This window comes from Octopus bimaculoides, chromosome 2, assembly GCF_046866305.1.
Source record: "Octopus bimaculoides isolate indiv1 chromosome 2, ASM4686630v1, whole genome shotgun sequence".
In the NCBI taxonomy this organism is placed as follows: domain Eukaryota; kingdom Metazoa; phylum Mollusca; class Cephalopoda; order Octopoda; family Octopodidae; genus Octopus; species Octopus bimaculoides.
Window position 1 is genome coordinate 105,752,015 of NC_142929.1, and position 10,602 is coordinate 105,762,616.

Below are 10,602 nucleotides of genomic sequence, written 5' to 3' on the forward strand. Positions count from 1 at the left end.
AGGAAATACACATAGAGTTCTAACTACTAGTTATTTGTCATGCAATTTACAGTTTAAATTACTCTGGATACATACACACATATATGTATATATCAATGTGGGTGTACACACACATATACATACATTAATTAACATTAATTTTATTTTGTCTTAATGATAAGTCTTGATATCGATTTCTTGATTAATCTAAATATATATTTTTCTAAATATTGATTTCCTAATTAATAGGACATTGTGTTTAATGTGCAAAGTTTTAAAAGTTGTTATGTTCATGTATTTTTTAAAAATATTAACAATAAAAATAAAATGATAAACAATAGTTTGAACCAAGATTTGACATTGGGTTATCTAAGCAGTTTTGAATTTGCTTCTTTTCAGTATCACTCACTAAATTTTTCTTTTACCATTATCTGTAGTTCAAACTTCACCTATTCTATAGTAGATTACTGTGCTGCCCTGTTGAAATTAGATTCTGCAATCTTTTTCATAACTTAGTAACTTATATTAAAAAGGATAACCAACTCTAAAATCAATGTATCTGGGTTTTTCTTTTTTGTGCTAATTTTCTAGAGACTTATAAACAGCTTGCTTATGCAAGTGTTGCCAGACACCAGTAGGTTTCAGGGGTCATCAGGAGAGAATGGACACTGTTTCAAGGCCTTCAACAGGATTTTACAGTACACTGGCTGCTTCTTAGATGTGAGGCCCCACCTTCTGAATTGATCGGCTAGTATTCAACCATCAACATTCAAGTCCCTCATGTCAGGATCATAAGCTCCATTCAAATTGTGAAGTTATGCAGAGGAGAGCCATTGTTCATAAACTTTACTGACCCTCTCAGACATGTTAGCCAGTGTGGTTGAGGTTCAGTTGGAATATACGCCTTTTGAAGAGAGATGTAAACAGAGAGGGAGTTTCAGGGAGATGCAGTTCTGTGGATAAAAGAATAATGTATAACAAAAGGTTTGGGGCAAAGCAAAAGAAGAATGACGAAGGGAAGGGAGATGTGTTTTAGCTGGAGTTGTGCTGGAGCTTTACATGAGTTTCTAGTTTAGAGAGAGAGAGAGAGAGAGAGAAAGATGTTATTGTAGCCTCAGTGCAAAGGACAGAAAGACAAACCTTGTGCATATTAGAGGTAGTAGTTGTAATAAGCCAGATGACCTTTTCTATATGTGAGGCAGTTGCATGTTATCTTCAGTAATTTATCATCATCATCATCATTTAACATCCGTTTTCCATGCTGGCATGAATTGAACAGTTTGACTGGGGACTAGCAAGCCAGGAGGCCACATCAGGCTCCAATCTGATCTGGCAGTGTTTCTACAGCTGGATGCCTTTCCTAACGCCAACAACTCCAAGAGTGTAGTGGGTGCTTTTTATGTGCCACCAGCACAGGAGCCAGTTAGGTGGCACTGGCATCAGCCATGTTCGGATGGTGCTTTTTACATGTCACTGGTACTGAAACCAGTCGGGGCAGGGGAGCTGGCATCAACCATGTTTGGATGGTGCTTTTTATGTGCCACCAGCACAGGGAGCAAGTCAGGCGGCTCTGAGAACAACCTCAATATTTAAGTTTGGAGAACGATTCCATCCACACTATCATTGAGAAGTGGATATTACACCAGTTTTAATATAGAATCATTAACTAAGAGACAAATAAACCTTGAGTAGAGAGAGCATGTCAATATTGAGGTTACGAATGATGAGGAAAGGACTTTGACAAATTAATTGATTGACTGCCCAAACAATTAATCAAGCAATTGTTTAGTTAATTGGTTAAATCTTAATCAATTGGCTAATAAGAAAAAAAAGGGAAATGGAACCAGTGCATGTGTTTATTATTGGCATAAAGACCCTCCAAAGATACAAGATATTAAACCACTTTTAAAAAATTATTATTATTCAGTTTATTTTATTTTTTCATGTGATTATGTTACAGAAAACTTGTATTTCATTATTTTCATTTTCCAGGCAACTCCCTGATTTAGAACTTGAAGGGTTGCTTAAGAGGCATTTTACACAAGTAGAATTTTTCCAAGGCACGGTTATGGATGCCAATGATTTAGAAAGAGTAAAGGTAAGTAATATAAGAAACCAGACAAATTTCAGTATTATTAGTTTGCATGTAGATAACTTTAATATTTAGATTGAACATTGTTGTCAACTTTTGCATTGTTTAGGTTTACTGATGTGTTATCATATTTCACTAATGAAATGTTATGTCTGAACTGGCGAAGTTGTGCTACCTTACAAATGCGTGTGTGTGTGTTTTATTATATATCTGCATATATATATATATATATATATATATATATATATATATACAATTAATAAGAGGAATGACCACTAAAGTGGATTCCTATACGCTAGAGATAGACGTCAAATCGCCTTACCACAAAGAGTGTGTTCTCAAGAAAAGATTTTCTACCCTCATTATATAATATATATATATATATACATATCATCATCACCATCATCACCATCATCACCCTTTAACATCCGTCTTCCATACTGGCATGGTTTGGATGATTTGACCAGAGCTGACAAGCTGGAGAGCAGCAACAGGTTCCAATCTGATTTGGCTTGGTTTTTATGACTGTATGCCCTTCCTAATGCCAACCACTTTACAGTATGTGCTGGTTGATTTTAACATGACACCAGCACAGGCACTTTTGCCTGTTAAATATTTTCTCACTGTTAAGCAGAGGTTATAGACTATCACTGTAAATCACAACCTGAAGCCCATCTATTAATTGCTTCTACACCATTATTTTTTGATAATCACAACACATTAGTGATAATGAATGTCATTGTATTTTCCTATTAAAAAAAATAAGAAAACAAATATTTGTTATTCTCAATTGATATAAATGGCTTAGTAGTTTTTAACCTTCAGTAACTATTGGTATTTGTTTTGGAAAATAATTGAAATCTTTTTTTAAAAAATCAATATAAGTTATAGGTTCTTGTAAATCTTTACTTTAATAATTCGAAATGGACATTTTTCGTTAAAGAAAATTTCTGTCAAAAATATTTATCTGCAGAGCAAAATAATGAATAATGATAGTAATTTATTTGTCTACAACTTCTCTTCATCGAGACTTAGATGTCAACTCAGATTCATTTATGTACATATTTATTCCATGAGCTTACTGATTCACAGATAAGTTTTAGAGGAATACCAAAACAAAATGTATAAAATACTTTAACAGAGTTAAACCATTTAGTTTAACATTTGTTTCTTATTCTAGCATAGCTTAGACAGGAGGAAAACAAGGCAGGATATTTATGGCCACTCGCCTTTCCTGTCACAAACCTTCAAGTAAGGGATTTTTTTTTATTCCAGAGACATTTGTAAGTGCATAGCTAGTGAATGATTTGTTGATCAGAAATGTCAACAAACATCACAAGAGTTACCAAACTTCTAGATGTGTCAGGGAACTACATCTTGCTTGTTCTGTTTTCATTTCTGCTTGGTTTCTATAGTTGGGTGCTTTTCCTATTATTAACTTTTACGGAGTATATAGGATGTATTTTATCATAGTACCAGCAATAGTGTACCCAGTTAGTTAAAAGAATCTTCATCATTCAATGTTGTTTCTATTCATTCAGGACAATGTAACTGATAGAGTGAGTAGAAGAGAGGGTGACTGCACAAGATGAACTAAAATGTGTGGAAGAAAGGAGAGAAAATATGGGGGAAAAAGTGATTGGGGTGATAGTACGGGAAAAGAGGAAAAGATAGAAGACACTTCTAGGTGGAGTAATGGAAGAGGGATAATAATTACAGGGTATAATGAGAGAGAAATAATAAATATCAGAGGGTGATGGCTGTGCGAAAGAGACACTAATGGTAGCTATCTGTCTGCTGGTAAAAGAGTGTAATATATGTCAGTTGCAAAAACCTTTGAGGAGAGGGAGTGATGGCCAGCAATACAGGATTTTTAATAGATACTTTGTAGAGAGAGAGGCACAGAGATTATGGGAGGGGTTGGGTTAAGTATGGACAATCTAAAGTTATTTCTCATTCCATGGCAGCATTATACAGTGCATAGGAGAGAGGACAAATGATAGAAAGACAAGAGAGAGAGAGAGAGAGAGTGTGTGTGTGTGTGTATGTAATACACACACATAAAATGGGTATATGAAAGCTTTGTTCTGAATATATTTGTAAGAGGAGTGAAGTGGGGAAAGATATAAAGATAAAATGTAAAATTGAAACTGTTGCAATTGAACAAAATGAAATAAAATGATGTGTTGAAAAGATACAGAAAATGAGAAGGAAAGATGATGTTTGTTGATGAAACATTGCAAAAGAAGATTTAAAGAGAAACAATTTAGAGGAGGATGGTAATCTTATCGATGATGATGACAATCATTTGGAAATGCGAGGAATATGTAAATGCACTGTGCATAATGCGGACAAGGGATGAAGGGGAAATAGGGATCTGTGGTACTTTTTAATTCTATGGGGATGGTTGTTGTGGTGATGATTGATGTAGTGACTGTTATTGTTGTTGTAAATGTTTCACCTTGTGTCAACACTGATTAAGCAAACCTAGGCTCAAAGGTAGTACAGTATGATCAGAGTGGGAGATACAGCTGGTGTTTCTAGCAGGTTAAATAACTATGTAGAGGCTTGCTTATTGATTCATGGTGATTATTGTAAATGGGGGTGCTAGTGTTGCTGATGCTGGTGGTGTTGGTTGCTGCTGTTCTGCATTTTTTCTTGTTACTTTATACTTATTTAACGAAGTTTCATTCTATTTGAAACTGATAGGCTTGGAATCTATTAGAAACAGGAATTGCAGAGAAATTCTATCTTATGTATGAAATTATGTTTGATGAAATAATGTAGTGAGATAGAAGTTTGGATGAGAAATGTACAGTACCATAGATGCAGCTCTTGGTTGACACAGTAATACAATGAGACTGAAATAGTTCAAGACATTGCTTCATCTTCTTCTGGCAAAGAGTTTGTTTGAATAACTAAACGAATCTTGTAGCTATTGAATATCTTATTGCTGCCTCCTGTTCACAGATAGGACAATGGAATTAGTTTTCTCTTTTTCATTTTCTATCTTTATTGCTTCTTATTTCTCATCTTCTTTATTTATTATTTTGCTTCTTTCTTTCCTTTTTTCTTCCTTCTTTTTTCCTTTCGGCAATCTTTTCTTATTCTTTCTCTTTTTTTTTGTTTTCTTAACTTTTTCTCTTGCCATTCTTTGTCTCATCTATAGGATCATTTACTGCAACAACTTAGTGTTTCTTATTTTATCACTTACATGGTACCTAAGTTGCCATTTCTAATATTACCATATTAAAACTACACAAAAAGTATTCACAAACATTGGTTTAGAAAAATTATATAAGACTATATGGATGTAATTCAATCCGCTCTGGAACATATGTGCATACAAAGAACGGCTAACACAAGAAAAACAAGGCTAATGATGGAAAATTTCCATAACTCACTTGAATATTAATACTCTCCTTTTCTCTCTATATTTCCAATGTCTAGAATGTTGACCTTGCAATAAAACACAAACCTTGATCCTTCATAATATCAGGTTAGATGTCATCTCTTCTAATCCTCTGTTGTAAAGGTCATAAAGTTTTCATTTCTTTCTATTGCCATTAGTATCAGTTCTTTGCTAAAGAAATGGACAACAATTAATTTGAAATACATCTGGCATCCTGTTGTAGCCCTTTTTTTTTTTCCTGTAAAATATTCATAATTAATCTTTTATCTTTCATTTACTTGTTTCAATCATCAGACTGTGGCCATGCTGGGACACCACCTTGAAGGATTTTAGTTGAATGAATCAACTCCAGTACTTTTTGTTTTTGTTTTTTCCATTAAAGTCTGGTACTTATTCTATCAGTTTCATTTGCCGAACTGCTAAATTATGTGCACAGAAACACACCAATGCTGGTTGTAAAGTGGTGTCAGAGGACAAACACAGACTCAAAGACACACACACACACACTCACACACACAACACACGCATATATATATCCAATGGCTGCCTCACTCAACTGTTAACTGGATTTCTTTTTTACCAGAACAACACAACAGCATTATCTGGAAAAAAAATTAAACGCAGCTACAAACTAAAAAAGAAATTGTCTTCCTTAATTGATACCTACTTTATTGACTCGACAAATTAATGAAGTATGTTGGGTTTTATCTTAGGTGTTCAACAAACATTTAAAGTGCTTGTCTATTTCCATCTTATAATAATAATTATGTTAAAACACTGGTAATTTCAATAGTTATGGTACCTGTTGGCACTCTTTTCTGCCTTTCTTTGATGTTTCTTATAAAAGATATTATCTGGAGAAGCCTTCAAGCATCAACCATACCTTAAGCTGTTATTTGTAGCTGGAAACTGTTCATAATTAGTAGAAAGTTATTGCGATAAAAGAAAAATGTGTTCTATCACGTGCTACGAAAAATATATATGTAAAGTGTGTGTGTGTGTGTGTGTGCTCTATCTTAGAATATTTGCTAATGGTAGAAAGAACAATCTTACCTTTTTGATTAGTTCTGTGGAATGTAAGTAATTCTTATTCTTTCTATTTAGTTTGCTTTCTGTTTTTTTGTTTGTTTTTTTTCCTCTATAAATCATTGTAAGAAAATTTTGGTAAACATAAATAAGAAATGAAAAAAAAAAAGAAAAGAAAAAGAAGATATTAAACAGCATTCTTGATTCTTACCAATTTTCCTGAGATATCTATGTCACCTATCCAGCTTCCTATAAATTAATCATTCCTGAGAGCAGGGGAGCCAAAGTGGTGTGGGAATGAACTACTGACATTTCCAAATTACAGCCTAAGTTTAATTAACACCTACATACCTGGTATCTATAACAATGTTGCATTTTTTCCTCTTGTTTTCCGGTGCATGTCAAACCCTCTGAGTCTGTTTTTCTTTTATTCATTTCTTTCATTTGATCCTTTACTAATCATTCTTCAACAGTTTGCTTTTTTTACAACTTTTTTGTTTTTACCCTTTATTTGTTTTCTCTTTCCCAAATCACCCATTTCCTTATTTGAAAAATGCTTCCAGAAATGTTATATGCCTGTTTTACATAACACTTGTGTTAGCGAAAGCTGCTGTTCTGGCAAATATTCCAGTATAACCAAAAACCTCAAGTATTCAAAACAGTTAAAGAAAATAACATTAGCTTTGATTTAAAATCAATATCATCATCATTATTTCTATTCTACTGTTCTTCCCTGCTTCCACTTTTTTTATATAGCCAGTCATTTCTTACTCTCCCCTACCTTCCACTATTCTCTACAGTCACCCCTCAATCCTACCCATTCACTACAGTTGTCACCTACTCTTCCCTATCTTTTCATCATTTCCCACCATTCCATGCTGCTATGGGTTGGCTATGTTTGCATATCACCAACATTCTCATCTGTAATGTTCAATATCACAAGATCTCATTGTACAACCTCTTTCTACATATTTATCTGTTACATGTCCCTTCCAGTACCACCATTGGCCACTTTTTAACTTATCATTGTCCATTTGCATCATATGTCCATACCATTACAGTAATTTCTTCTACTCACATTAGCTAATGCCTTTAATATCTAGCTATTTTGTTAATCCATGTTCTATTCCTAATGCAATTAACTACCATACACCCAGCTGAACATGTTTACCTTAATTCTCTTCATCTTTTACATACATTCAGCATTCACTGCCATGTTTCATTCACTACTTTCTCATTACCGAATGAGGTAAAACTAGTTGACAAGAGAACCTCTAGTTTCTTACTCCAGCTACTATATTACCACAAATATATTTATATATTTTACATGACAAGCTGGCAGAATCATTAGCATGCCAGGTAAAGTACTCAGTGGAATTTCATCCTTCTTTACATTTCTTAGTTCAAATTCTGTCGGGGTTGACTTTGCCTTTCATCCCTTCGGGGTTGATAAAACAAGTATCACTTGAGCACTGGGATCGATGTAATTAACTTACCCCCTCCCCTAAAATTGCTGTCCTTGTGCCTAAATTTGAAACCAATATACTTATGTATTTTAACACGTCTCTAGCCTAACGCTTCACTTATTAGCTTTTCACTGAACAGACATTTTCTGAAAGAACACTCTTCACATTATTTGAAGGGCATAAAAACACACTTAGAAGCAGCTGTAGTAGAAAGTAGTTAAAACAAACTTGATATTACATGGCTGGCATGATATTGTTTTTTTTTTTTTTTGTTAGAATATCTTTACCACCATCAGCATCATTGCCATTATTATCATCACCACCAATTCCACTGCCACTAATCTAATATCTTTTTTGTTGTTTTGCTCCAAGTCAGCTCTGTTCAAGATCTATGATCAAATGTGTTACAGTCTTTGTTTTTCTGTCATTTTTTTTCTTTTTTTTTCCAAAATACAATTTATCTGGGACTACATTACACTTTTTTTTAAGATGATAGTGTTCTTTGGGGAATATTTGCTTTCTATTTCGAGCAGAATAAATTATCACATAGTGGGTCCCTCATTTAATCAACTAATATATATGTTCCTGTGTTGGTAGAAGACTTCAAATTGATATTGTATTGCATTTAAAAGTAAAAGTAAATTAATCCTCCATCTTTTTCAGCATTAAATATTCCAGGTGTTCAATCAACTAAACAGCTTACTCATTACTCTTACTCTTTTACTTGTTTCAGTCATTTGACTGCGGCCATGCTGGAGCACTGCCTTTAGTCAAGCAAATCGACCCCAGGACTTATTCTTTGGAAGCCTAGTACTTATTCTATCGGTCTCTTTTGCCGAACTGCTAATTTACGGGGACGTAAACACACCAGCATTGGTTGTCACGCGATGTTGGGGGGGACAAACACGACACACAAACATATACACACACATACATATATATATACATATATATATACGACAGGCTTCTTTCAGTTTCCGTCTACCAAATCCACTTACAAGGCTTTGGTCGGCCCGAGGCTATAGTAGAAGACACTTGCCCAAGGTGCCACGCAGTGGGACTGAACCCAGAACCATGTGGTTGGTAAGCAAGCTACTTACCACACAGCCACTCCCACGTCTATAATTATAATTATAATTTTTTTGTCTTTCTAATTTTGTTTCTAATTTTGGCACAAGGACAGCAGTTTTGAGGGGGAAACGCAAGCTGAGTACATCAACTCCAGTACTTCACTGGTATTTATTTTATTGATCCCCAAAAGGATGAAAGGCAAATATCAACCTCAGTGGAATTTGAACTCAGAACATAATGAATCATACTGCAATGCATTTCTTCCATGCTAACAATTCTGCCAGCTCACTGCCTTATTACATTATACCACATTAATTATATGGTATTATTATAATGTAAATAATTAAGTATTCCATAAGTGCATGTATCCTTAAAGAAATCTTCATACAGGATCAACATACTGTAGTGCATGACTAGGTTGGCCCTTTGAATTACAAATACAATCCATCTGATTGGCTTCTGCTGTTTCTATCTACCCAATTTCTTTCACAAGGCTTGGGTGGATCCAAGATTATTGTAAAAGACACTTACCCAAAATTGATCCTCAGGATTGCAAAGCAAGCTTCTTAACCAATCACTTGTACCTATAGTCATTTGGAATCTATTAACAAACTATGTTGCATTTATCTGAATACATACACTTGCACTCTATTATTCTCACCTTCTTGACAAATTATTCCTATAAATTTTTTTATATATACATACAAGGTGAGGTAACAAGTGGTTGTGTACATCAACAAACTATTGGTACGAAATTAATATTCCGCTTTCTTACAAACACACACACATACACACACACACACACACACACACACACACACACACACACACACACTTTTACACTTCTATTACACATTTCCATTACAAGTTTTCTTTTTGAGTGTTTGTTGTATGAAAAATGCATAAAAACATACACACATGCATGCATTTGTATATGTAATTAATAAAACAATCATGTGCCTCTATCACATTTTCTTTTCCTTTCTCTCTCCCCCATATCCATCCATCCATCCATCCATCCATCCAAAGTAGCTAAAAAAATGTTTTTGTCATCTACTTAGAAATATAAGCTCATGCATTATAATCGTCCATGAAATCACTATTTTTCTCTTTTATGCTCTGTTCTTCATTTCTGTTCTCTCTCAGACCACCCAAATATGATTCCTAACTTCACTACAACATAAGATATCAATTTTTAATTCATTATTCTACTTTACACACACTTTCTTTTTCCCTACCTCTCTTGGACAATACCCTAAAATGTCACCACATTGTCATTGTTCATATTTAGCCCACAGACCCATCTTCAGTAAAAACATTTTAGCCATACCCATCTCATGTATTTTTTAAATTTTTACCTGATGTAAAATATCTTGGACTATGGAAGATTTTAAGACTATACAAATGATTTGAGGAAAATTGGTTGAAATTTATTTGGTTAGTCAACCACGAGGAGGTACCCTGTTGGTTTGTCACAAAGGTAAAACTGCAGGGGTTTCAATTATAAATAACTGGTCGGTAATTTAGCATATAAATTATTCCTCACAGTGAGTAGT

At 34.1% G+C, this 10,602-nt stretch overlaps 1 protein-coding gene across 34 annotated transcripts in view; it reads left to right on the forward strand.

Annotated features, from left to right (window-relative positions):
- Positions 1 to 10,602, forward strand: part of LOC106878324 (calcium-activated potassium channel slowpoke) — a 329,393-nt gene that overhangs the window by 170,091 nt on the left and 148,700 nt on the right. For all 34 annotated transcript variants that reach the window (XR_016240707.1, XM_089347381.1, XM_052978540.2 and 31 more), the window contains exon 9: positions 1,972 to 2,077. Coding sequence is in view for 33 of the 34 variants with exons in the window: in XM_089347381.1 (XP_089203507.1) it covers positions 1,972 to 2,077 (106 nt within the window). In the remaining variant the exon portion in view is untranslated. The remainder of the gene's footprint in view (positions 1 to 1,971; positions 2,078 to 10,602) is intronic.